Source organism: Pipra filicauda, unplaced genomic scaffold (genome assembly GCF_003945595.2).
Source record: "Pipra filicauda isolate LSUMZ 115617 unplaced genomic scaffold, ASM394559v2 scaffold18_size4552066_pilon, whole genome shotgun sequence".
In the NCBI taxonomy this organism is placed as follows: Eukaryota; Metazoa; Chordata; class Aves; order Passeriformes; family Pipridae; genus Pipra; species Pipra filicauda.
Window position 1 is genome coordinate 826,544 of NW_024104298.1, and position 27,873 is coordinate 854,416.

Sequence of the window (27,873 nt, forward strand, 5' to 3'; positions counted from 1 at the left end):
GGGTCATTCAGGGATCTGGAAGACGTACATGAGGAGGTAAAAAAGGCACAAAATGGTCACGATCTTCACCTTATAGGTCTTTACTTTGTGTGTAAAAACACTTGCACTCATTTTATGATGGTACTGAAAATGGAAAGCTGGGTTTTTCATCTCATTCTTTACTGGCTGAGCATTACACCCCAGAGTTCTGTAAAGCTCATGTTTAAAAACCACGTGCTTTGGTGAGATACCAGTATTTGTTTAAAAACTGCCTGCACAGTCAGATGTTTTGTTGCATCTGGTCTGCAAGGCTTAAAAACAATTAAATATATATATATATATTGTTAGCGAAATCACAGAATCGAAGTATGGTGTGGGTTGGAAGAAATCTTAAAGCACAGAAATGCAATCATTTTGTATTCAGGGAGGGTTGTGCTGAACCAAGAGGAGGAAAATATCAATTCCATCATGATATGCTCCTGAATGCAAATGCTGCTCATTCATCCCAACCAAGTTAATAATCCTATGTGCAGTGTAGTAGATGATTCACTTCCAGAGGTGTTTAGGAATTTCCCTGTCTCTATTTATGGAAATACACAGGTGTATAGCACAGATTTGAGCTTCCGTCCATACCCACAAGCTCCACACCACTGTTGTGCTTCTATTCCTTGCAGGTGTAAGGTCTTAAAGGAATAGAAAGTAATCTCCCAAGGAGATCCCCTCAGGGCTATGCACAGATTAATTCACTGTGTCTCGGTATTGATTAAGATGCAAATACCATGTTTTAAAGCACAGGTTTTAACTTGCTTCAAGAGAGATGCTTTATACAAGATTCCATCAAAGAACAGTTCTTTCAAAGTCTTAATCAAAGCACAACTGAAATGCAGAACAGAAAGCTTCAGAGTTATCAAGTTCAAAAGAGGTCAGAGATACCTGAAGTTTGCATGCCAGCAGTAGCTTATGCTTTGTGAAATAAAACCATCCAATTACTCAGAAATCATGAATCCTATTAGGAAAATGCAGGCACAGGTTATTTTCCCAAAAGATAATCTCCTCCCTTGCAACCTGTGATCTAATGTCACCATGAAGAAACACTGCAGCTGACACCAAGCCATGAAGGTGTTTCCAAATAGATTAATTACCTGTTGAGAAAACTATTTCTTTACATAGAAGGCAGCTAACAAGATAAAACTCGTTTCACATGCTGGCAAATACTGTGCAACAGGAAAAAAGAAAAAAAAGGCACTACTCCTGCTATAAGATATCTCCTTCATTTCAATGAAGTCACACATCCAGAATCAGGTAGCCAAGTCCATACAATTTACTCTTACAAAAATCAGTGGTGGGATGGGAACTGCATTGAAACAGAAGTTAGTGTTAGTCCAGAAAAGCTCTGTAAAGTACAATTGAACCCTGTTTCCTTTTATTTGTAGATACCTTAGATACAGCAAATCCAAAGCAAAATGCTTTCCATCACTGATTTTGGTTTATTTTTCCCACTCCAGACTGGCAATAAGAAGTGGAAGTGGTTCAAGTGGCTCTGAGTCAATGCAGGCAGAAGTTCTGTAACACAGCTGCAGTCAAGGGAAAGCTGGCAGACATCATGAGAGGCTACAAACCCCTTTGCCAACACACTCGTACAGTCCAGGAACCTTAGTGCAGTCTTAGGCTGCTCCCAGATACCTTGCTCCATTGCAAATGCATTTGCTTTTACTATAATCATGTGTTTAGTGTTAGAATGAGCTGTATGTTCAAATGCTGCTTGCAGTATATACACATAAAATGAGCAAAGGCCTTGGGCAATTGTTTTTTTAAATACTGTTAATTTGAAGCTGTAAAAAAAAAAAATGCCCTTCATGAAAATTGTGTCCTTATATTTGGTGAAAACAAACGAGGCATTTTCAGAATCCTTGTTCTGGAAATTCCAGAAAAATTCCAGAATACTAACTCTGGAAATTCTGAATTGCTCTTGTGAGGTCACACAATGGGATGCGAGGATTTAATCAAATTTTGCTTAAATTTTAACTTCGAGTTGTAAAATGTATATAGATCTGTATAGTGGGTTTTCACAGAAATGCAAAGAAAATCTAGACAAAAATGGTGAAATATATGGATGGAAGACCTCTGCTGCTGAAATAAAGTGTTGATTACTGTGGGGAAAAAAGCAGCTCAACAGGCCAATAGAGATATAGTTGGGACCTGAGATTGGTACAACTTCAAGAGAAATATCAGTCATATCCTGTGTTGTTCCATATTTCCCACATATGCCACGTTCCACTGATTGCAAGGTGCCACGATGTTTCATCAGTTAGATGGGCTATGGAAGTCAAGCTGGGAGCTCGGCTCAAAGGGAAAAATCTGAACCTTATGTACATGAACAGCACTCTCAGGAAATGCTGATTTTCAGCCTGACCAGTGAGGGGTTTTTTTTAGTTTTGTTTTGTCTCATTGCCAAATCAAACTTTTAAATAACTAGATGCAGAGAAAAAGGAAGAGATTAGCTTCCAAGGTTTATTAAGCTGTCCAAAGAAGGCCGAAGAGCATCTTCCCTTCCTTTTAAAGGGCTCCACCTGAATAAGGATCTTGCAATAAATTGAAATCCAGCAAAACAAAATAAAAACTTCAAAAAGACACGTGAATGAAAGAAGTCCCTGATCATTCAGAAAGGCACTTAGTTATGCCAGCAGGACACCAATAGGGAGGAAACTGGAGAAAAAATGTTTCCTTTGTTCAAACCATGAAGAATTCAAATTTTGATTTTTGCTTAAGGAACTCTTCAATAAATAATGCTAAAAAAAATAATGGCAGCATCTCCCTTTATGATTAGAAACTGTCACAGTTTCTTACCAGAGAAAGGACAAAAGGTGTCACGAACACTAAAATGTAAACCAATTCAGATGAACAAAATGTGCGTTCTTTAATTGATAGGTTTAAGGAAGGTAAGCACACTGAACTAAATCTACATAAAACACAGCTATATAGCTGCATCCTGCGTAATATATTTGTTATCTTGAGCACATACACGGTCTAAGCCAGAGTTTAAGCACTAGTGGTGTCTCCCAGGGATCAGTGTTGGGCCCAGTTCTATTTAATATCTTTATTGACTATCTGGATGAGGGGATTGAGTCCACCATTAGCAAATTTGCAGACGACATCAAGTTGAGGGGGAGTGTTGATCTGCTGGAAGGCAGGAGGGCTCTGCAGAGGGACCTGGACAGACTGGAGAGTTGGGCTGATTCCAACAGGATGAAGTTCAACAAGGTCAAGTCCCAGATCCTCCACTTTGGCCACAACAACCCCCTGCAGCGCTACAGGCTGGGGACAGAGTGGCTGGAGAGCAGCCAGGCAGAAAGGGAGCTGGGAGCTTGGATTGACAGGAAGCTGAACATGAGCCAGCAGTGTGCCCAGGTGGCCAAGAAGGCCAATGGCATCCTGGCCTGGCTCAGGAACAGTGTGGCCAACAGGTCCAGGGAAGTGATTCTTCCCCTGTACTCAGCACTGGTGAGGCCACACCTGGAGTGCTGTGTCCAGTTCTGGGCCCCTCAGTTCAGGAAGGACATTGAGGTGCTGGAGCAGGTCCAGAGAAGAGCAACAAGGCTGATGAAGGGACTCGAGCACAAGTCCTGTGAGGAGAGGCTGAGGGAGCTGAGGTTGTTCAGCCTGGAGAAGAGGAGGCTCAGGGGAGACCTCATCACTCTCTGAATTGGTGACAGATGGAAGAAGTCCTTTTTCTTTTTTAATGCTGACACTGGAAACAGGCGTATTTCAGTATCTAACTTTTAATACTACAGCACCAGATGCACTGCTTTTTTATATTTGAGTCGTGTTATTTCTGAAGCTCTGTGATTTTAAAAAGATTTTTCAGATTTTATGAGCAAGCTAAAAGAAAGGCTCCCTAGGAAAAAAATCTCAGCTTTAAAGTCAAACACTACACCAACACTTGAAAACTAGCATCAGGGGCTGCCTGTAATCCATAGGAAACTCTCCAACAAGTTCCCAGAAAACAGAAGGGGAGAAAAGTGTGATGTTACTGACTGTGATCTCTTGCTCTTTAGTAAATGGAGTCACACAATGTCAGAAACAACACAGAGCAACTATAAACCCTACATTGGCAGCAAGCACCCTTGGGGTCTTCTCTCCCGAGTCAGCAGGTCAAAAACCGAGCAAAGATTACAGGTGGAACTCAAAAAAAAAAAAGTGTAGAAGAACCTGAAATTTAATAACAAACTAATTAATTGAAGGAAAAAGTAAACAACTGCTGTCAAGACTCATGAGATAGGAATTTAATTTATTTATAAAGACTAGTATTAAAAACAACCTCAAGACAAACAGTATTTAATATGAAGTTCACAGCCAGAAGCACAGAAGTTGTATAAACCAATTAATGAGAAAAGGCTTGCTCATTTTGTCTAAAATAATAAGTGTTAATCATATCCTAAAGTAGAGTCATAAGTTCTTTTGATGGAGCCAGAATTAAATAATGCTGATTAGATTTTAAAGGAACATTTGAGATACTCCCTTGCTCCTTTTTCATTAATATTGATGTCAGTGACAAATCCCCATCACAAGGACGTTCTTACTTCCATCGAAAACAAGCGGATAAAGAAGTTTCCTTCTGAGAGAGTGGTTACCAAGGTCATTTGTAAGGATATTGGCTTAGATGCTAGAGTTTCACTAATGATACACGTTGTTTTGGGCACCAAAATATCAAAAAGGTTAAAGCTGTTAGAGAGTGACCAAAGGAAGGTTACAAAGACGGTGAAGGGCCTTGAGGGGAAACCAAATGAGGAGCAGCTGAGGTCACTTGATCTGTTCAGCCTGGAGAAGAGGAGACTGAGGGGAGACCCCCCTGCAGTTACAACTTCCTCGTGAGAGGAAGAGAAGGGGCAGGCACTGATCTCTTCTCTGTGGTGGCCAGCAACAGGACCCGAGGGAATGGCCTGAAGTTGTGTCAGGGGAGGTTTAGGTTGGATGTAAGGAAAAGGTTCTTCACCCAAAGGGTGGCTGAGCACTGGAAAAGGCTCTCCAGGGAAGTGGTCACAGCACCAAGCCTGACAGAGTTCAAGAAGCATTTGGACAAGTCTCAGGCACATGGTGTTATTCTTCGGGCTGTCCTGTGAAGAGCCAGGAGTTGGACTTTGACGACCCTTGCGGGTCCCTTTCAATTCAGGATATTCTATGATTCTTTATATAAAAAATATATATATATAGCCATACTGCCAAAGACAATCCTCAGAGAATTCAAATGTCCCAAACTAGAAAGAAAATAAAAAGAAATCAAAATAATACTCGATTTCCTCAGTCTTTGGAGCCATAACCACTTGTTAAGGCAAAGGGAGACTTGACAATACCAACATAAACCTGAACAAAATTAACAACCCAAACACACCAAAGCCATGTATCCAGAATTACACCCTGCTCCCTCAGGAGAGGGAAAAAGGCTATGAAAATCCACTGCCACTACCAGCAACAGCAGAAGCACCTAAAATGAGACCCTAAGAGAAATCTTTTAGGAGAGATGAGTAACATGTACATGGCCAACCTGTAGGTTTTTCAAAAGACATGAGCTTGAAGACAGAATGGAAACAAGACTTTTTCCTAGTCCTTGCAGTAAATACCATGGGCTTCTCCTCCCTTGGTAACCCAGTCCTTGCTTCAGCAGAGCCTCCTCACCACTCAGCCAGGCACCAAACAACATGCGGAAGCAGAAACCAGAATTCCATTCCCAGCTAGTGCAGGGCTACAGACACAGTGACCATACAAACCTATCTCTCTCTCCTCCTTCCACCTGCACCACATCCACACCAGTTATCCAGCAGCATCCCATTCCTTCTCCCCATCCTGTGAGGCCAAGAGCAGATACTGAGAGGCTGTAGCCAGCACCATGGTCCTCAGCAGGAAGGATGATGCTCTGTCTCCTTCAGCTCCTACAAAAGCAGCAGCAGGTCCAGCCTCAGTCTCCTGACATGAGGACAGAGCGTGCTGGGAAGCAGCTGGGCTGAGCAAGGAAACATGAAGTTGTGCTGTATGTGGTGCAAAACCTAAGGATGGCCACACTCTGGGTCCCTTTCATTAAGGGGAGGTTGACACATAGGCATTGATGAACAGCATCCGGCAGGAATGACCAGCTGCAGCAAACAAGCTGGCAGATAGCTTCATATTACCAAAGTCATGGTTCACTTAACATGATTAGGATATAATCTTTTAATAGTCAGTTTTTAGTTGTCCACAAAATCAGTTTAGTACTGAAAAAATGCTCAAGTTTCATAAACATCCTGAAGATGGCAAATAAAGGCTCTCTGAAAAAAAACAAGAGAAACCTGTAGCAGAACAGATATTTTTAAATGATAGATTTGTGGATTTGTTGGTATTCTTGTTACACCAAGTTTCTTCTAAGCTTCAAAATATTACGCTAATCAAAGACACTGGAGACACACACCAAAGATCAGTTGTTTGTCTTATAAAGACAGGATTGGGATGTCATCGTAGTTCTCATTGTTTCCTCCTCACAGAAGCATCCAAGTTTGAAAAACTGACACATGAGATTTCAGGGCTTGCCATTAAAAGCAGACTGACAACCCACAAGTTTGTCATGCGGACCGGAGATACGGATGAAAAAAGGGAGCACGTCAAACACATCAGGGGAAAAAAATATCCACAGAAAAAATACTAAGCTAGTAATAATTCTCACAGAAAAATGAAACCATTGCCTAAATTGTTACTAAGAATTAATACAGTGTAAATAATGTGGAATTTTACCCAAAATCCAGCTGGAGATCAAGCATTTGAGATGCATCATTATCCGTAATGCTCACACCAGCTCCAGCCCTGCCAGTCCTTCACCCACCAGGGCCCTGCTGAACCCTGTCCCAGCCTCTAGGCTGCTGGGGGGATCCCTGTCCCACTGCCAGCCCTCACAGAACCAGGACAGACCTAATCCTGAAGTCTTCTGTTTTTTTTTTTTAATAACTAGAAAATATCAGTTCCACATTTTTCTGTGTATCTCAACCAGGTATGATGTTTCACAGAAAAATAATCCCTGCAGCTGGGGAACCTGCATAGGTTTTGCAAAAAGCCATAATGATTTGGACCACCCAGACACAAACATAAAATCAGATGCTCGAGTCCCTGTATTTAGTTATCTCACATTCCATTTGCAAATCTGATCCTGTGTCATTAGAAATGGTCAAAGATTTGACATGGATTTCCGTGGCAGACAGACCAAACCAAAGGATCCACACGCTTGCCTACCTACAAACTTGCTTTGAGTTTTGTTGATTTCTTTTCATGATTTAAAGTTCCCCTTCTTTCTTATGAAATTTTACTCTAATATGTAAAATTTGAAACAGTCAGTTCCAGTGGTGGTGTGTCTAGTGTGTAAAAAGACAGCTGGCATTACTCCCCCACTGCTTATATAGACCTTTACTGGCCTTGTTACATCAAAGAAAATAGGATGTTATGTTTAGCAGGAATTCCTAGCAGAAGGCAAGGGGTTAGACAAGCTGTACATGGCAGCTACCAAGTAGCACTTGCCTCTCTCTCTCTGTCCCTCTGCAGCAGACAGTCTCTTCTTTTTCGCAAAGGCACCAGTTCAACAGCAGCCTAAGAAAAGTCAACATTTGCCAGTAGGAAAACAGGCCAAGGGCAACCTCCAGCAACCCCTGAAAATAAGCTCTCTGGTTCCAATTCCCTCACCCAGCTCGCTCTGAGAACAGAAATCATTTTCTGGGAAAAAGCAGATATATCACAGCTTGTTTCAACCATCCCTCAACAACCTGCTGCCTTGGCAAGGAGCAGTTAGCAGGACCAGTCCATCAGCCAGCTGCCTGATGTGAAGCTTGCTCCAGCTGTCAGAGCTTGTTGCAGGGCTGAAGCACTCTCATTGCAGGTGGCTGACAACCAAAAGCCCAAAAGAGATGCAATCCTGTACAAACTTGTAAGCTGCTGTACCAAGAGGCGTGCCAAGCCTTCCTCCTCCCCTGCTCACACACATACAGAAAGTACCTCACTGCAATGGCAGGGATTCCTTGCAGCTCTTTCCACAGTGAAAATTAAAGGTGACTAGGAATTGAACAGGATGGTTTTAAAAAGATCTGTTTATAATCCAAAACATAAGTTGCTGCGTCAGCTCTCACACGGACTTGAGAGGAAGGCAAGCAAGAGAGGAGTCTACAGTTTGTTGAACAGAACTGGTGCACAGGGTTTTCCAGTTGAATTTTATTTAAAATGTGTGATAACTCATCTATGCAGCCATGAGGTCTTATTTATGCTTTCCCTTTGTGCACTTCTGTTGCCATTTATCAGTCTCACTTATTACCATGGTATCTTCATGTAAGAAAGACCAAGAACATTTTGGAAAGCATGGCTTCCTGTGAACTGGAACCCTGAAAACCATCAGGCTCTACACCACAAAATTCATTATTAATACTTTAATTTATTCTCATGTGTCACATAGTACATGTTTATTTTTTTTCAGTTCCCTGCCCAACCTTCTCATGGTCTTCAGCAATAAAGAGAGGCTTTGTTAACAGCAGAACAGTAAAGAACAAGGATTGTGCTTTAGAGACAACATTCACCTATTGAATAAATCAAACCCCATTCTCCTTTTGAGGGGTTTACAAATAGGGAAATATTTTATAATTCAGATGGAGAACTTACTTTCAGTTCCTTTTTACTGATCTGTTTTGGCAAAGCAGTTTACTCTTCCAGTAGGGAAATAGCTATAAATCAGTATTATCTTTCTGGTGAGTCAAAAGTTCTCTTTTATTGCACACAAAATATATATAGTTTTTAGTGCATGTTATAGCTAAAATGTCTGAGTGATTTTATAAGTATGCCACATGTTAAAAGATTTTCCTACAGACTGTAAGGCAGAAATGTGGCAAAAGAATGGTTCTGGACAAAAATAAAATAACTTAAGGGGCTTCAGTGCATGTCCTGTGCTGTTACTGGTATCTAAGAGGTCTGAAATGCCTTGGAGGCATCTAAAGATACAGTTTAATATTCTTGGTTTTGACATTCAGTTGGAGAGAGGTACAGAATCCCCAGTCAGAAACACCTGCCTTAAAAACAGAGCCAAAAAACCAATTTGGGTATTCTTATTTTCCAAAAATGACAAGCTGTCAGACAGTTAACCACTGCAAGCTTCTAGTGCTGGTGAAAAGGATGAAAAGGTATCAGTGATACACCGACAGCAGTGCTGGTGTTTATACAAAAGCTGCCTTCTGTTATTATGGAACTACACAGGGTTTGATATATTTAACCAGAAATTTCTTTAAACTCAAAGTCAAAGCAAGTTTCCAGTTATAGTTATCTCCCATTTTCCCAAACATGTATTTTCTGTCTCATTATGATAAATGTCAAGTACCAACGAGAAATTCAAAATGTGGTTCCTGTCACCTACACATCCAGGAACTGTAACTGAAGCAGTAAGGAGAGCAATGGAAAGACTACCCAGAAGAGCACTCAGATATGCCCAGAACCATAAGACCCAGGTTAGCCCTTTTCAGCTGCAAGGAGACCCAAAAGCAACTTGTAGCATTTCCATAAACAAACACACCCACATGGTTTTACTTGATATGATGCACTGCACGTGCTATGGCAATAATTGTAGTTGTTTTGTAAATGAATGTTTTCAGTCAAAGATCTGAGGACAAATCATATTACAAAGAGGATGCAGACAAAAGCCAACCAGCTGCCTTAAACAAAAGAAATCAGTGATTCAAAGTTGAGGCAAACTGCCAGTCAGATGCTTTCACAAGAAACACCTTCAGCAAGCCATCCCTTTTTTCCTTACTACAGTAATAAGAAAGGTACCCACTTTCAGCACAGGGCACTTACATCCATTCCTTTGCCAGAAAAGCAAAGAAAGATCCTTTCATTATTTGTTGGGTTGGTTTCCTTATTTACACATTTTACTACCACTGTGACTCAGCACCAGGTGTACCGTTTCTGGTACCTGCTTCTGGGCAGCTTAGAACAGTGAATGTCTGAGAGCCAATATGTTTTTAATCTTCAAGAATAGCTAGATAGAGGCATGTTAATTTTGGCCTGTTTTACTTACAATTCAGACAGCATAACCAGAAACCCACAACGGGTGGACTCAAGACAGGCAGATTCGAATCAAGTAATTATATTCAAATGCTTTGCCCTAAAGTTGACAACTCCAAAGAAAAATGTAACTGGCATAGGCTCATAACTTAACTGAGGCAGGAGCTGGAAGCAGCATCTCCCCCCATCTGGCCAGTCAGAATCAGGAAGCCTGACAAAAGACCTCTGAGGGACACCAGGATGGACCACAGATCCCTAGCAGGTTAAAACTCTCATGGTACAGCCTAAAAGGAGACAGATTTTGCTGAGTGACTCATGTTGCCAGCCCACACTGGTTAAGTGTAGGCTTTGGGTAAACCAGGCAGCCTGACAAGGCACAGCTGGAGAAGCCTGAATACAGGACTACCTTCAAACTGCAATGCTATTCTTAGTGGACGTACATATAACACATCTAAATCCAGCACCATAAATAACAATGGCATTTCTTGAAAAGAACAAGAAGAGGGTGGGAAGTAGGGAAGAAAAAAATCAGATGTCTTCAGTCACACTGCTCAGACTAGAAGAAAAACTTTCTATTCAGAGTTGTGACAAATTTTATGTTTAACACTACTGGATTTCCTTTTATACCAACACCACAGTGATTTCAGAATCTTCAAAACAAGATTAACCTATAAACCTTCTAAATTGTCCAAATTGCAGATGTGCAGTACTCTCGCACATGCATATTTTTTATCCACTGTGAGAACTGGAGCAAATGATAGCAGTAACATAAAATTTAATGTTATGTATTTTACTGCAATTTATGTATTTTACTGCAGAAGTTTCTTCTGTGTCTCCCTGAAGGACATAACTGCACATCACAAGTCATACATTATACAAATCAAAGACATATATATATATATATATATATATATGGAGATATTTACTTACCAGTTTCAAACAAATGAATGCAATCAAGAATCTTTGTGATACGCATCTGCATGTTTAGGCTGTGGGGATTTTTTTCTCCCCCTTCAAAATAGCTCATAATGACTTGCTAGTGTCCCACAACAACAACCCAGAACATGACTAATTTTAAGCATTCTCCTTTCTTTTGCACGTCTCTGCATCAGGCAGCAAAACTTGGTCTCTCAGAGCAGATAACCAGAACCCCACTGGTGTCATCTGTCCTCAGCTCAAGACACATTTTCATAGAGCAAGCAAAAAGCATGAAATTATAAATATACTCTGTATGTTTAAATGGCAAAGCCTTTGCCAAAAATGACCGTCTGCCCCCAGCTTGAGCTGCACGGTCTGGCAGAAGCTTCGTGCTCTGACATGGCTGGAGGTGTTTCCCTCTCCCAGCCCTGTAATTTGCCTTGCACACTGCTGGGAGGAGATGGCAGCTCTTCCCAACCACTGAGCCAACATTCAACAGCCAAAATCAGGGCAGTAAAGACCCACAGAAGGCCAGCTGAGACAGCACCATCCAGAGCAACAAAATGAGTCCCATTTCACATTAAGCAGAACAAGAAGGCATAGGAAAAAATCCTAGAAAAATTTATGTGAGTCACATCAGGCTTATCTCTCCCCAGAGGCTTTGAGCAATGTGCTGTGAGACCCCACATGAAACAACCACATTACTCACTTCCAGGGAGCCAGGGGTGCTCATGCAGGGGAAGGCAAGAAAGCTGGGCAGCCCACCTCAAAGTCAGAAGTTAAAACACACAAGCAGGGGAGTAGCAAAGAGTTGAAAACTTTCTCCCAGGTGAGAGAAGAGGGGACATTTCTAGCAACACAAAACAGGAATAAATGTAGGTTTGGGAGAAAGCCAAAAAAATTTTGCCTTTGGAAATATCTCCTGCACTGCAGACATGCCCTGGAGCCCTGGCCAGGGTCTGGACCTGGACCCTGCCATGTAAACACCTGAGCAGGGACTGAGGCGAGGGATCCTGACCAAGATCTTGTACGCCAGGAGTTAGGCAGCAGGGATGGGTAGGAGGAAGCCCAGGAGAATCATGGGGAGAATACGGGACCCACCCAGATCGGCAACAGGCCAGAGTTGCCTAACGTTTCCTGGAGGGAACGCACAACTCCCAAAAGTAACCAAAGTGCGAGATACTGTTTAGAAAGCTATAAAGGAACACAAAGTAGCTGCTTTTGCAAGGTAGTGTCTGCTAAGTGCAGGAGGAGAAAGCGCAAAAATAAAATCAGGAGTTGGTGATGAGGGCCAGTCAGCCAAACCAGGGAACCACAGCACAGCCTGTCCAGTAACTTCTGTTTAGGAAGGAAGCAAATACCCATGAGCAACACTTTCTCCCCAAATAAGCCTTTCAGCAGAAAAGTTCTGTTTTAACAATAGTCCAGCACCAAGGCATTTTGACAGACTTGTTTTTGCAAGCTCTTAATGTGCTCCCATGCTAAATGCATTCTACCTCCATCTTCAGAGGAATGAAGAGGGGGTTGAGATTTAGACAATTCTCCCAAGGAAAATCCCTGCAGCTGCCAAGAAACACTAGTTAGAGGTAATGGTGGTGGGGGAGAAGGATTTCTTATCATTCTGATGCTGCGTCTGTCAGAACTTTACTCTCCGTGTAGCTACTCCTTCCACATTTCTGTGCATTATGTGCTTGGCAGAGACACCATTTATTTCCTCAAGCACAACAAAATCTCATCAGGATTGTTCAGGTAAATCAAAGGAAAATATTGGCAAAGCTGAACTGGCAATACGTGTTAACTTGGGGAAATTAATTTATTTCCATGGGTCTCTCAGGAAGTACAAAAATCCTTTCTCTTTTCATGTGAAGATATGCCAAATGACAAGTCAAAGTGGTTTCACACTCTGGCAGAGCTCCTAAGTGGCTATTTCAAGTTACAGGAAAGATCAGAATAGTTAAAGTTAAAATCTATAATTTGGAGCCACTTTCAAGGTACTGCAGCAAATTTTCAGTTTGAACAACCTTATAAAGTACCTTTTAAATACAATCAATAGTTAGAAACAGTGGCAGAGAAGTGCTGATCAGCCAGACACGCCCTGTATGGTGAGATGTTCATTTACTGTGTTAAAAAAATTTAAGTCAATGCCTTGTGAAATGGATGATACATACATACAGTGAGTCTCAACATGTAACTTGGAACAGCAGTTAAAAGGGAAAAAAACCCAAAACGACCAAAATACAGTCATTTCAGAAGAAAAAATTAGTCAAGTATTTAGAGGAACATGTAATTTGTTACCCCACTTAGGGGAAAAAACATTTGTACTTTCAGAATTTTCACAGAAGGACCATGAAACAAAGATTGACAATATTAAATTGCAGTCTGTCTGTATTAAAACACACTATGTATTAGAATTTCATGAAGTATTAGGTTACTGATATGCTTTTTGTACAAAACAATAGCAGTGTGATGGGGGTGCAGGTAGGGAGGGATATGTGTGTTGGTGTTTGCCTGTTCATTGCTTTCCACTCCATCACAATGGTGGGCTGGGGATCTGTCCCTTGGAAACAATTTCTCCCAACAAAAATACTCTTGGGACCCTTACTCTAACCAATCTCATGTATGACACATGTACAGCGCTCAAGAGACAAGATTATTGCATTAATACCTAAAATTTAAGTACACTTTTTCACACAGTGTATTTTCACACATGATTCATCATTTGTGTCTTTACATAACACATCCATGAACATGATGCTCCTCACACCTTCAGTCACTTATGGTTTATCAACATTGCATCAAGAAATCCGAGAGTGTGGGCTGAAGTCTGTGCCCATCTCCAAATTCTATTCTTCCTGTAAATCAGCAGACAGCAGGATTTAGGTAGCAGTCTTTTAAACAGGCATCTCCATTGGGGAAAAGCAGAGTAAAAAAGTCTGATCAACTTGCCTAAGGCTTCATACCAAATACATAAGGAGACTGAATTTTCAAACCAGTGACTTATTCAACTGAATGCTGACACAACAGCCTGCCAAATCTTGTTCCCTACACCTTCATCAGCCACAAATTTGACCAATCAGTACCCATTCCATTTGTAACTCTACAGTGAGAGAATAAAAACATATTTCAGTAGTGTTAATTTTCAACTGTCAGAGAGACAAGGACACTAAAGTAAAATGCACAACAACATCAGCATTTCCAAATTATGCTTAGAATCAGTGTTTTGGATAATTCAAATTATAAGCTCATTCATACTTTTCACAGACCTCAATTGTACTGATGGTAATGTCAACTGCAATCTTTATAAACACAACCTTTTTACACCGTAGATGTTTGGGAAGCCTATATCATGCCTGCTAGCATTTTCTACTGCAGTGGACCAAGAATATAAGTGGTACAGCAGCTTGCAGGCATGAAGAATAATTGCCATTGATGGTTCTATTGTACCTCCTGTACCATCTCCAATGCTTACCTAGAGTTACCTACCCAAGCCATTATATTTAGTTAGCTTGCCTGTGCTTTCTGTCAAGTTGTATTTCACTGTGAGAGAAAGGACAATTCAACAACTCATGTCTCCGAAAATTTTCTAAATTTCACTCCTTGTTTATGTGATCTCACCCTGGAGATTTCTGTTGCACTGAAGCCCCCAGGTGCTGCTGAAGAGTGAGCAGGCCCAGCATGGAGGATGCAGTGACCTGATTACACAGGAACCACTCACAAAGAAATGTAGTGCTTTGATAATACTTAAAAAGCCACAAGGAGTTTTCAGGAGGGAATTATTACAACTCATGAAAACAGCCCACTTCGCATGAGAATATACGAAAGCAGCATCAGGAGATGAGTTAACAATATTGACTGATATAAATATGATGTATCTGTTGTGTTTGAGGTCACGAGAATGTAATTTCTGTTAGGCTTCTCTGCTACTGGAAATCTTATTCATATGCAACTATCCAGCTAACTGGAGTTTGTTTAGACAGAGCTAGCCCATCGAAAGCAGAACTGTGGATAAAGCTGTACCTTAGAATATACTTATCTGCTTGTATTCAGGGTATCATAGAACCTTAGAATGGCCTGCAGGGAAGGGACCTTAAAGAACACCTGGTTCCACACCCCCCTCTGTGGGTAGAACATCTTTCACTAGAATATTCATGTGATAGTTTTTGTCCTGTACTTGGACTCCAAATGAAGCAAGGGCAGCCACAGCCTTTCTGTTCTGTGCTTGGCCAGCACACAACACACCCAGGTCTGTGCCCACCACAGGCTTGCAAGCAGTGCCCACAGTTCCAGGGGACCAGCACACACAGGTGGATCCTGGACATACTTCTACAAAAATTGTCACCTAGGATTAATAGGATAGGCAGTCACCAAGCTGTATTTAAAAGAAAAACACAACAAAAGAGCTCTCAGCTGACACAACAGGCCCCACCCTTGACAATGCAGAGCACCAGCTGCTCAGGGGCCTGGAAACGGTTTCTTGACCATGTGCAGCTTGGTCTGATGGACAGGACCTATGAGTAGGAGTTAAATTACTGTGATGCCAGATTTATTAAAGCCTTTAAGCAGTCTTAAAGACTTTCTTCCTTTAGTTTTGTCCTCCTATCCTTTGTCTATTTAGATCATAAATTCTCTTGGGCAAGGGCTGCCTCTCTGAATGGTTGAAGTACTCAGTCTCACCCACAGGTGCCCCCTTGCTCTACAATGCAACTTTGAAAAGAGCTACCCTTTCCACAATAAGATTTCCATCCACTCGTACTTAATCCATATATATACATATGTCACAAGCATGCTACACATGTATATTGCTTTCATTGAATTAAATCTCATACAGATTTTAAAAATAGTTCTATATTATTACATGGTCTTCAAGGGATTTTAATGGCATCTCTCTCAAAATTCATGGTCCCTTGATTACCCTGTTCTAATGCACAGTTCCCATTAATTTTGTCCTAGATTAGCTTTTTTTTTTCATATATCTACTAAAAGTGTAAAGACACAAGTATAACAGTCTTACATTGTACAGTGCCACTTGATTTTGTCTCCACATACCCAAAATACCAAACAAGTGATCTCCATATGTACATTTGTACAGTTGTACCCTCCCTAATGCTATTAGATGGTCAGCAGCACTCTGTCCCACCCAACAGGGGAAGGATTTACACTGGTTCTCACATCTCAGAAATGCAAAAAAAAAAAAGAGAAGGGAGAAGCTGGGGGAAGAGAAGAAGAACCTGATGAGAAAAAGTTGTTGACATGCTCAATAATTTTATCTCCCTCTTCACTCCTTAGGGAAAAAAGGTTTTAACTTTGTTTTAACTGCTCAAAAGATGCATCCCCAAAATGCTCTTGAACAGAAAACAGACTGTTCTCTGAGCGGTGCCATCAGCGATTTTGTCAGTGCATCATTAACTTTGAGTGTACCAATGTAAGAATACCACAAGCATCCTTTCAAACTCTGAAAATATAGTTACAGGTAAAAGAGCTGCTGCTTCAAATGCTTCTAAGTATTTTAAGAATTTGAATGCTTTTCAGTTGCCTTCCTTATACCAAGGAGATACTTCATTCAATTACATTTTCGCAGGTAGAATATTGGCTTTATTTTTACTGCCTGCCATTAAATAGCAAAACTCTTAGGACATGGAAATGATTTCTATTTAATGTGGTGTTCAACACAGTTTTTGGGTTGTGGGGCACAAGTGTTCTACAGTAAAAATTTCAGTGTTACCAAGTTATGAATTCAAGAGCTGATTGAACTATTTCTGATGTTTAGAAAACAATCTACTATTGAATATAAACATTTTGTATGAAAACCAAACATATTGTTTGGCTTTGTCTGCTAAGTAGTCAATTGTCAACATCTTGGTAACAGTTCAATAAGCTTGTGCATGGGTAATCAAGAGGACCACATACATGTACTGCAGAGAGTTTTTGAAGAAGTCTATTTTAGTTTACTTAATGGCATTCTGTATCTAATTTGCATAGTTACATACCAACACAGTGCCATTAAAGAAAATATCTATTTACAGTTTCACTAAATTTCATGTTGAGAATAAAGATCTGAAAGAGTATCACATTTTCTCTATTAAAAACAAACAAAAGAAATGGGACATGAAACATTAACTTTTTATTAGGGTTTACAATTACAGCTGATGATGATTTAAGCTCTTTGGAGTCTTTGACACTGAGCATAAGGGGAAAATTGGACTTTCAAATGAGTGAAAGTCAAAACAAGCAGGCTTTTGTGCAGCCAACTTGGAGATTACATGTAAAAATTAAATGTTCTAGACTGGAGAGGTTACATTTGGGCTTTTAGGGGAAAAAAAGGACAGGATATTAGCATCCTCTGTAAACTAACTGAAGACTAACATTCACATGAACTGCAGAGTAATGTATTCACTCATCTTCCTAAGAAAATAGAGTTTGGCAGTACAATGGTCCTCAGAGAAATGCCAGGACAGAAACTTCTGTTGTCTTTGTTGATTTGGCAACTGATGTGTCCAATACCTTAGTGTTTTGTAAAGAAAGAGGATACACGTGTGTTCCAACATCTTTCAGGTTGGAAAAGAGCCACTTGGAGAATTCCAACAAAAATAAGGAAAGCTAACCTCAACTCACAAATACCACCATTATGCCATTTTACACCTCTCCATGGGCAGAACTACGTTTCAAGTAGGAATAGCTCCAGGATATGAAAACTGGTATTGCCAACACACAGAGGTTCTCTGCACACACAGCTGTGAGATGCATTAGAAACCTTTCTCACCTGTTCACTTCCTCTCTTCTCATTCAACCCACACTAATGCACCTCTATTTGAAGCAATATCCACTTACGTTGAAGGCTCTGTTCTGACCACAAATTCTCATTGACTACACCTGTTAAAGCACCACACATGTTTACACTGGCTTTGCTTGCCGTGTCTGCCAAATCAGAAATGTTTGATCTGACAAGATGCAGCTGCTTTAAAACAGTCAGCCCTGCATGCCCACTTCTTTTTGCACAGAAACAGACCTAAATTTGAGCTCATTTCAAATTTGGTAAAGGAAGTGTAAACAGAAGTGGAATAGCACTTTTTTTTTTTTAATTTCTAGATGCCTAAGAAACCAGTTAGATTCGCCTGTTCATTTTTCACACTGAAAACTCAGATCACTGCACGTGCAGTCTCACGCGAGCACCAAAAACTGGTGAAAGGTTCCTAAGTGCCAATGTCCCAGAGGCAGGGCTGGCCCACTGGGCGTATATTCACCCTCCCTTTACAATTAAGGACAATATAGATCCTCTATTCTACTTCAGCAGCGTTGAGCGGGTGTCTTCTCCTCTCTCAGCCCTCTCTAAGTGTGCCAAGGTGGTGGCACAGAGATGCAGATGTGATGCCCCGTGTGAAAGCGAGCCGGGCTGCCACCAACCCGCACCCCGCGTGTTTAAACCCTACACGGGTGAGAGTTTTAATCGCGCCCAATAACCCGGGGCTCCACACCGAGGATGCGGGTTCACACGAGCTGGCGGCCGTCCCGGGACGAGCCGAGGGCAGGACGAGCCGGAGGGCGAGACAAAGCGCTCCGGGCGGGGAGCGAGCGAGCAGCGAGGGCTCCCCGGCCCCTCGGGCTGCCGGGGACACCGCGGAGCTGCCGCTGCCCCCACCGGAGGAGACGGCTCCGCTCCCCGCGCCCCCGGGGGGCTCCCGGACCCGCCACCCCCTTCATCCCCTTCCCTACCCTGGTACTCCAGGCTGGGCCGGGCGCCCAGGGCGAGCAGCGCGGCGAGGCGCAGCCAGCAGCTCCCCATGCTCCGAACGGCGGCTCTTCCCGGCCCAGGGCTGCGCGGCAAAGGGGCAGGAGGAGGAGGAGTGGGACGGAGACATTCTCCGAGCGGCTCCCGGGCGCCGCCGAAAACTCCTCCTCCTTCATCCTCCTCCCCTGCTCCGCCTCCGCTCTCCGGGACCGGCGGCGGCAGCGAGAGGGAAGGCAGTCGAGCCTCGCGTTGCCCTCCGAGGGGCTCCTCCGGCCCTCTCCCCTCCGACGTGGCCTCCGGGAATCGTCCGGTGGTGCCCTGAACCCGCGAGAGGTCATAGAATCATAGAATGGTTTGCGTTGGAAGGGGACCTTGAAGATCATCTTGTTCCAACCCTCCTGCCGTGGGCAGGGACACCTTCAAATACACCAGGTTGCACAGGGCTTCATTCAGCCTGACCTTGAACACTTCCAGGGATGGAGCATCCACAACTTCTCTGGGCCACCTGTTTCAGCACCTCAGCACACTTATAGTAAAGAATTTTTTCCTAATACCTAATCTAAACTTAATCTCTTTCAGTTTGAACCCATTCCCTCTTGTCTTGTCATTACATCCTCCTGTAAATAGTCCTGCCCTATCTTTCCTGTAAGTTCCTTTCAGGTACTGGAAGGCTGCAGTTAGGTCACCGAAAAGCCTTCTCTTTTCCAGGCTGAACAATCCCAAATCTTGCAGCCTTTCCTCCATCCCTCTGATCAGCTTAGTGGCCTCTTCTGGACTAGCTGCAACACAAAATGGCCTTCCTGTGCTGGGGACCCCAGTTATTGAGGTGGGGTCTCACCAGAGCAGAGGGGCAAAATCACCTCCCTCGACCTACTGGTTGCACTGTTATTGATGTAGCCCAGGTTTTGGGTCCCCACCTGGTGCCATAAGCCCAGACTTGCTGTGCCAGGCTGACCTTAACCAGGGCACTGAGGGGCTGGGACAGTGTGTCTGTCACAGATGTCTTTCCATCCTTCTCTCCAAGGCAGTGAGGTGGGCAGCCCTCGCTGCCTGATGCTGCCCGTGAGTAAGAGTATGGGGAGGATGAACCCCTCATGCTTGCTCCAGTCCCTTAATTGGCAAGGTGGGACCTCTCTGGGAACACAGCCTACATCCCATCCCATCCCAGTGGCAGTGTCTGCCTACACAGGCCTGGAATCTTGCAGGCAGCAGTGCAAGGAAAGAGACTGTGCTTTTCAAGATGAACTGATCTGGTTGCTCAGCATTTTGCAGAGGGCCAGATGGCCTCAAATGTTCAAAAAAATCCTCAGTCATGAGAGTAAGAAAAAAACTTTGGAGTCATCACATTTCCCATTAACTTTTTGAGCTGCCAGAGTGTTGCGCAGTCACATTTTCAGGCTTAGTTCCATAACCACAAAGACCAGAGGCTTTTTTTTCTGCCTGTCAAATGAAAGAGAATTCCCCAGTCACTCCAAGCCTATGGAAGTGAAGGCTTCAGGCAGAGGAACATCATATGTTCCAACCCTTTCAATTTGAGATCTGTCAACCCTGCATCTTACCTACAGGTAGACTTATTTCTTGTTTCTTTTTACACTTCCCACCATGAGTACCTCTTGTGTGCTCTAAACTGAAGAGTGTGGGAAAGCCCTGGCCCCAGCCAGTGTCCTGCCTGTAAAGAGTTTGTGTGCTGGGGCAATACAGGGGAGAGAGCCCAGGGATTTCCTAGGGACCCACTGTACACTGCTGTTTGCAGCAGAGCACAGACAAAAAGGGAAATAACCGCTAGTCAGGAAAGTAGTATTTCTTTAAAAATAAGAGGCACTGAATTGCAGAGGGAGGAGAGTCATCTCAAGGGGAAATGTTAGTCTGGAAACAGAAGAAGAGGTGCCTATTTGCCACACTTTGAGCCTGGTTATACCAAAGTGGCTTAGGAAAGAAAAGATTTGGTTGGCAATTAAAACAAAAATTATCTGTGCTCTGTTTGGGAGTTTTTTCTCCAAAGTGTTTTCTTCTTATCCGAGTTTTTGTTCGAATCAGGAGTGCCCCTGAATACCTCCCCACTTGAAAAAGCTACATTTGGTGCCTGAGGCTGAAATGTGCACAGGAATGAGTGCACCTCCTCTGCCCCCAGGGGGCCAGGCTACAGCTCCTCTTGAGTAAAATACCTGATGAATATGGCTGGGCACCGGGGCCTCAGCGCCAACTCTTCTCCAACCTGCCCTGCCCTGTGTAGATGCAGCCTGAGTATGCTGGGCTTTGATATTCTGCTATGAACTCCTTGTTTATTAAAAAAAAAAAAAAAGTAACAAAATCAAAGTCTGTATCATCAGAGTCATTGCAGTTTAACAGCCTAAGGAATGGTTAGATTTCCATGTGAGAAGATATTAAAAAGACTGTTTAAAATAAACAGTGCTTTTTTGTTGTTGGCATTGATATCATAGACAAGATAAAGCAAAATGTTAGAAATCTGTAATAAATAGTGATAATCTCGCTAATTCATCCATGCTGCAAGGCTTTGGTAAGAGTTCAGCATTTCAATGTGCTGGAACAATGGAGGTACTTGAAGCTTTCTCTTTGTGCACTTTCCTTGTAGCTGCCCATTTCCAAAACACTGGCCTTCATTTAGATAGTTCTGGGAGTATAATGTCTGTACTGGTGTGATAGCGTTGTACAGAAGCCACTGCCAGCAGAAGTGTTAGTGTGGCTGCAGCTTCTCCGTCAGCTGTCCCAGTACCACCCAGCCCATAGGTCACAGGCTCTCTCCTGTAGCCTTTTTGAGCCATTTCAGACTGCATTGCCACAGTACAGAAATTTGGTGGGGGTGACAAATCCCCCTTGTCTGCTTATCTCCTCAGCGTGAGAAGCGAAGCCGTCAGTAGTAGGTGCGATCGGTGCACTGCAGATGTGGTGTCCAGGTCAGTACAGGCATTAATCCTATTTGATCCACTGGAATCAATGAGATTTTAAACTGCTTTTTTGTTGGTCTCGATGCCTATGTGCAATTCCATCCGTTCAGACAGCTTAACAACAGGTGTTTGCAGACTGGGTTTTACTATGTCTTGGCTGCTGACTGCGTGGGTTTCTGCAAAGCTTGCTGTGTGCACTGTGTAAGAGCTCGCCTGGGATGCTGGTTTTCCACTAGCATCCAACTCCTGGAGTGTTCTAACTGCCCTGAGAAAGGCAAGAGACTTAAGAGCTTGCACAGTCTGCAAGCTACAGCTCAAATTTACATGCAAGTGCAAGCATAACTGTCCGTGTGAATGCATCCTTCATGGACTGCCTGAAATCAGCCTTGAAAAAGGGCCAGTACTGAGGTGGGCATTCATCTAGATTCAAATCAGCTCTGGAGTTTCCCTGTGCAATGTAACCCTTATTCTACGTCTTTGTCAGAATGACAGCTATGTAAATTCACCCAAAAGACTGGGGCTTGAAGGACAAATTCAAGCCAACTTTAAAAAATTTTTAATTTGCCATACAAATTAGATTTTTATAAAGTAGTTTCCTTAAGGCACCATTTAATAGCAGAAAGCATGTGGAACTAGGAATGGATTAAACAAATGTTGTGTATATTGAATTTGAAAGCATAGTCCTTTTTCTGTCCTCACCGTTCAGCTTTTAACTTTCATAGAAAAAATTCCAAATATTTAAGCTTGTGGTTTTTTGGAGTTCCTGGGACTCCTGACATTACACAAGAATTATTCAGTCTGATTTTCACAGAAAATTCATGTTTTAATTGTTCTGAGACAAATGAACACTTCCAAAACTGAAATCAAACAACAGTACAGGATAAAAATGTGTGAAAATGTCTTGGTTGAATAAAAAAATAAGAAATAAAGCAAACTTAAGTGCTCTTGGAGACTTAAAGATATATTCGTCTTATGCCAAACTGTTAATTTAAGAAATAATTTTTCTTTCCTGTTTTTTTTAATAGCACTTCAGAGGTATAATTGTATTATTCTGTACCAAAATAGCTGTAACAACTGCAGTTACAATGATAATAAAAATACAGCTTTTGATGGAGAAGAGAAATTAATTAAAATACAAATTTTAATAAAGTTTAACAATCTAATATTTTTTCCTCCAAATAGTAAAAGAATGGTAAGGAAACAAAAACAATACCTCAACAACCCAGCTGTGTGCAATTAAGTTTTGGAAACCCCAACTAAGATCTAATTAGTCATAAGAGCACGACAAATGGGGGCCCAATGCAAACCACACCACATGGTGTTTTAGACCCATGAACAGCCTGACTGAATGCTCTGATACTTAGAGTTACTTAAGTAAATATCTGCAGAAATAGGGACGGTCTCAAAATAAAATAATAATCATAATAATGCATTTCTTCTGCACCATTCCTAGAATACTTGGAGTTTATTAATTACTTTCTCGTGATGTTTAGTGGCAGCAACACTTAAAAACACTCATTCACTGCTCAATGTTTTTTGTTATTAGACTTTCTTTCCAGCTGCTTGCAACTGCCAGCTCCTAGGGCCAAATTTTTCCCTCTGGATTTCAGCCTCTGGATGTCAGCATATGAGCTTTGCTAGGACACTTGTCCCTTTTAACATCCCACCCAGGGGCCATTCTGGGTGCTTGCAGGCTGGAGGAGAGCACTCCAGTGTTGGGACATTTCAGATGCTCCGACAAAGAGTCCAGGAGAGGGAGACTGAAATGGGAGCAAAGACTGGGATTGGCCTGTAAAAAGAACAGGCAGGAAGAGCAGCCCTTCCATAGGCACTGCTCTGGTGAGGAACTGGAGGCATCAACAGGAAAAATGGCAAAAAATATTCAGAGGAAAACATGGTCAGACAGGTGGATGTGTGTCACGTAGGGTACTGTCTGGGGAATTATGGACAAAATTCCTCACTCTTACCATGCTGCTGCTGTCAGCATGTGACTGTGAATCCCCAGTGCCAGCCCACGATCATCCCTTCACGCAAAGTAGATGCTTCACTCAGTGCAGTTTTCAAAAGGCATCTCCACTGCACAAACCATGCTTGTCAAAGACACTGCTCATTTTGAATTTTTAAGTGATATATTCATGTTTTCTAATAAAAACCTGGGTTCCCAAGATGACAAACAGAAAAGAAACACTTAAAGAGACCAGCCTACAAGAAGGCATCACTGGCTAAAAACATCAGGAAGATGTACACTGATGGAAATTCTTGTTCTGTGATCTTAAATAGCCGAGATGATGATCCCATAGTTTCTTGTGTGAAATGATAATCTAAAGTTATCTCCTAATAATCTTCTTTCTTAGGTCACACCTAAACCTTAATGGCACACTCCTTGTCAAAAATACAAAAAAAAAGATACTGTCCTGACTGTAGAAATAATGCATTTTAGGGAAATGAAATGTTCTTCAGGGCAGCACACTCTGGCTCCGTGTTTTATCCCTGAGCACTTACTTCTCCCTGCGTCAGTGATCTGTAGAAGTCTCCTTGGGTCTTCCTAGTTAATGGTGGCCTCACACCTTTCCTTCCAGGAATAAAGGAAATGGCAAGACTAACTTTCCCTGAATTTTTCCCCTACCAAAAACCTTGTTGTGGAAAATTTCAGCATGAAGGTGTGGATCAGGTACACAGAGAGCACATACATGGTATGTATATATGTTACATATATATGTAGCAAGTCTTAGAAAACACCAGTTGCCTTTATATTCCATCTGGTGGGGTCCACGTGTCCTACTCACTGCGTCTTAGGCTGGCAGCAAACCAGAATTTTTTAGGGGGAAGATAATATTGCATTCTCAGTTAGACACTGACTGATGCATCAGTATGTGATCAAACAGAAGAGATATGGTTTCCTGTTTAGTAGATATACTGAAAAAAAAAACCCCTCTGAATTATTATTTTTTTAAGCTGTTAACATCCCTTAAAATTCTAACTCTTAATGTCTCTTCAGCTTTTGATGAGTGTGATTGGAAACAGCTGTATCTAAACAATTTCACCATCAAATGAGAATGGTCTTGAAAATAAAAGACTTCTTTGTGTACAAATACAAGAACTACAGTTTAGCCAGATTTAGATTTTGCAATGCCTTTGTTGAGTCATTACTATCTTGTCCTGAAAAAGAGACTGATAATTATATAGCATGATTAAAATGCAATTCCAACACAGTCTTGGAAGGCAAATAGGGGTGAAGTTTGAGACCTCATCAATATGAGATACTGAGCAAAGCAGACCTACTACCAAAACATTCATATCTTCAATTCTCACCACTGATAGGGGTCTCATCACTCTTAACCAGAACACTATTTAGGTTCTCAAATTAATTTAGGCATAACAGGGGGTGAAAATGCTGTAAAGCCCTGTTAATAGTGAGTAGTATAAGTAATAAGCCCTTAAAAGCATTCAGAGAGAATTTAATAGTTAGTTTATTTATATTTTAAAGAGATAAAATAGTTCAAGCATGCAGTAAATGGTTATAATTTTCCTATACAACACTTGGGTCTTTTAAAATACGCTCAGTATTGGATTTTAATATCTAACTCAAATAGATTTCCTTTCTACTATTAACGTGGGTATTTTTGAAACATTTATTTTCCTGTGTTATTAAGCAGCCATGCTGCTAGGCACAGCCCATAAATCTGAGTGGAGTGTTAGTCCTTCACCTGGGGCATTAGAAGTAGAGAGTAGGGACAGCAGTATTGTTAGTGGTAGTGTGATTGTGTTGCTCTGAGAACCACCCCTTTCTGGGCCAGCAATTTCCACAGAAATTGAGTACAGAATGGGCTTCTTGTGCAAGAAAGCACTGCTGATATATTAACTAAATGTCAAAAATGGTAGATGTCAAAACCAGTTGCCAAGAGCTGAACAAGTTCATGTCTTATTCATGAGTGTGTTTTAAGCGAGCCCATACTTAGTCTATCAACAGCCATGTAAGATTAGCTTGTGTGTGTGCATGATTATCAGGATTTACAGCAGTTTACCATTAAGATATTAATTCAATTTACTTCAACTACCCTAATGTTGACAGTATGACTTAAAGTATTCCCCAGGGACAAAGACTAGTTGTATTTTGCATATTATACAAGTATTTCCTGGAAGAAAAAGGAAAAAGTTGCACAAAATTGTTTATTATTATTAAATAAAAGTAAACAAAGTGATTTTAGTTTTGTTTGTTTATTTGGGGTTTTTTGTTGTTGTTTGTGGTTTTGAGGGGGGTTTTCGGTTCAAATCCAGGTTGGATGAGGCCTTGAGCAACCTGGTGTAGTGGGAGGTGTCCCTGCCCATGGCAGTAGGAGTTGGGAGTAGATGATCTTTAAGGTCCATTCCTTAATATTCTATGATCCTATGATTCAGTGATGATAATAATGATGATTATTAACTTTGGGCATATAAAATACTGTCTAAACAGCATGTTCCCTCCTTTTCTACTTGAATCACCACAAACCTGCGTAGGAACAGTAGGTGAGTAAATGAATCCCATGCCTCTGGAAATCAGTAAACATACATACGCAAATATTTGGATTAAATGAAAATTTCAGGAGGTCAGGTACATGTTTGATCATCCATATTCATATACACATACATACATATGTCTATATATACGTGTGTCTTTGTATATAAATACACACATATATGTAGGAGTGCATATAGATGTATATTTATGTATCATAATTTGACCACTGTCCATCTGTGTATATATTGAGAAATAAATGAGTAATTATACTTTTTTATCTTTATAGTTTTTCAAATACACAGTCTAAAACTCTAAAAATACACTTTATAAATATAAACTACCAGAGTACTTTAATGCCAGAAAACAAAGTTTTCTGAGAATTTTGAAACAGAAAATTTGATACAGAGTGAGTATCTTTAACTGCATTTCAGGGGCCAGGAGAAGGAAAATTTCTGGCTCCAGAGGCTGGGTTACACCTTTGAAGAGCACAAACTCCACCTAGTGATAGGTTCAATAATGAAATTTAGAAAACCAACAATTCTAAAGCACAATCTCAGTTGTATGACAGGACTGTGAAAACGAGAAATAAAAATTTAAGTTGATACAGTTGCCTTTGTGAAAGTAAGAAAATGACAGAGAAAAATGTACTGTTAATGTTTCTAGACCTCTTTGCTACTCGCCAGTTTATGAAAACCTTTCAGTAACAAAACACCCTCACATTTGTGAACTTGTGAAAATACCCTCTAAATTAATACACATACAACTTCTTTTATTTGTTTAATCTTTTTATTAACAAGGAAGATATGTAAAAAAAGACATCCAAATAGATTAAATTGTTCCTGCTTCTTGTTAAGCAAAGGGTATGGACAAGATAAATGTACAAGTCCCTGAAACTGCTTTGACGTACAGCAGTTTACAGTCCATTACATAAACCTCTTTAGCATTAGATTTAAGGATAATTCCCACTTTAAAGTAATATTTCTCACTAAATTAGTTCACCTTTAAAAAAGAAATTGTCCTTACAGTAACAATTTCTGTGACTGATATCCTGCTAAAAAAATAATTAATGTTTATTTAAATTAATGAGGGTACCATTTACTTCATTTCCCCTTTTCCACTTTACTATTCTCAACAGTATCCAAGTAGAATAGAAACCACATGTGCATTCAGGAAAAGAAAAAATTATTTAAATATAATGCAGACAAAAAATAGCTCATGTAAGGTACATTGTAGAACACAGGAGTATCCTGAAGAAAACTAACAGAAACAAAAGGATCTCAATTAACTCTGGCAAAGGATGATCCAAGGATCCAGGTTTTTAATATGATGATTACTGTAGCATAGAGGAGGCTCTCTGAAAGAATCTGAGCACCTGCCACACTTGCAAGGACAAACAGTTCAGGAGAATCAAGTTCTAGGACAAAAACAACTCTGGGCACTTCTGACCATACTATATAAAGTTTAAGCAACTCTGACAATCTCTCCCTTGTAAAGTATCCTGAAAAGTGCTCAGCTTATAAAAAATTCTTTGTTTTATATTTATGCTAGAGCTTGTCTATATTCATTAAAAAACCTAAGCATATTTTAGTAAGGGGCAAACAGAGGCCCTGTATCACATTCATCACGGTAAGGGTCCAGAAGTCTATGGGGCCAAATGGGATCCACCCAAAGGTACTGATGGACCTGTTGGAAGAGCTCACTGAGACACTTTCCATTGTTTATCATCAGCCCTGGCTAACAGAGGAGGTCTCAGGTGTCTGAAAGTTGGAAAATGTGATGCCCATCTACAAGAAGGG

At 41.3% G+C, this 27,873-nt stretch overlaps 1 protein-coding gene across 1 annotated transcript in view; it reads right to left on the reverse strand.

The window, feature by feature from the left end:
• Nucleotides 1-18,775, reverse strand: part of SRPX (sushi repeat containing protein X-linked) — a 45,619-nt gene extending 26,844 nt beyond the window's left edge. The window contains exon 1 of the mRNA XM_027741936.2: nucleotides 18,658-18,775. Coding sequence (XP_027597737.1) covers nucleotides 18,658-18,727 — 70 coding nt within the window. The 5' untranslated portion in view covers nucleotides 18,728-18,775. The remainder of the gene's footprint in view (nucleotides 1-18,657) is intronic.
• Nucleotides 18,776-27,873: the final 9,098 nt, after the last annotated feature.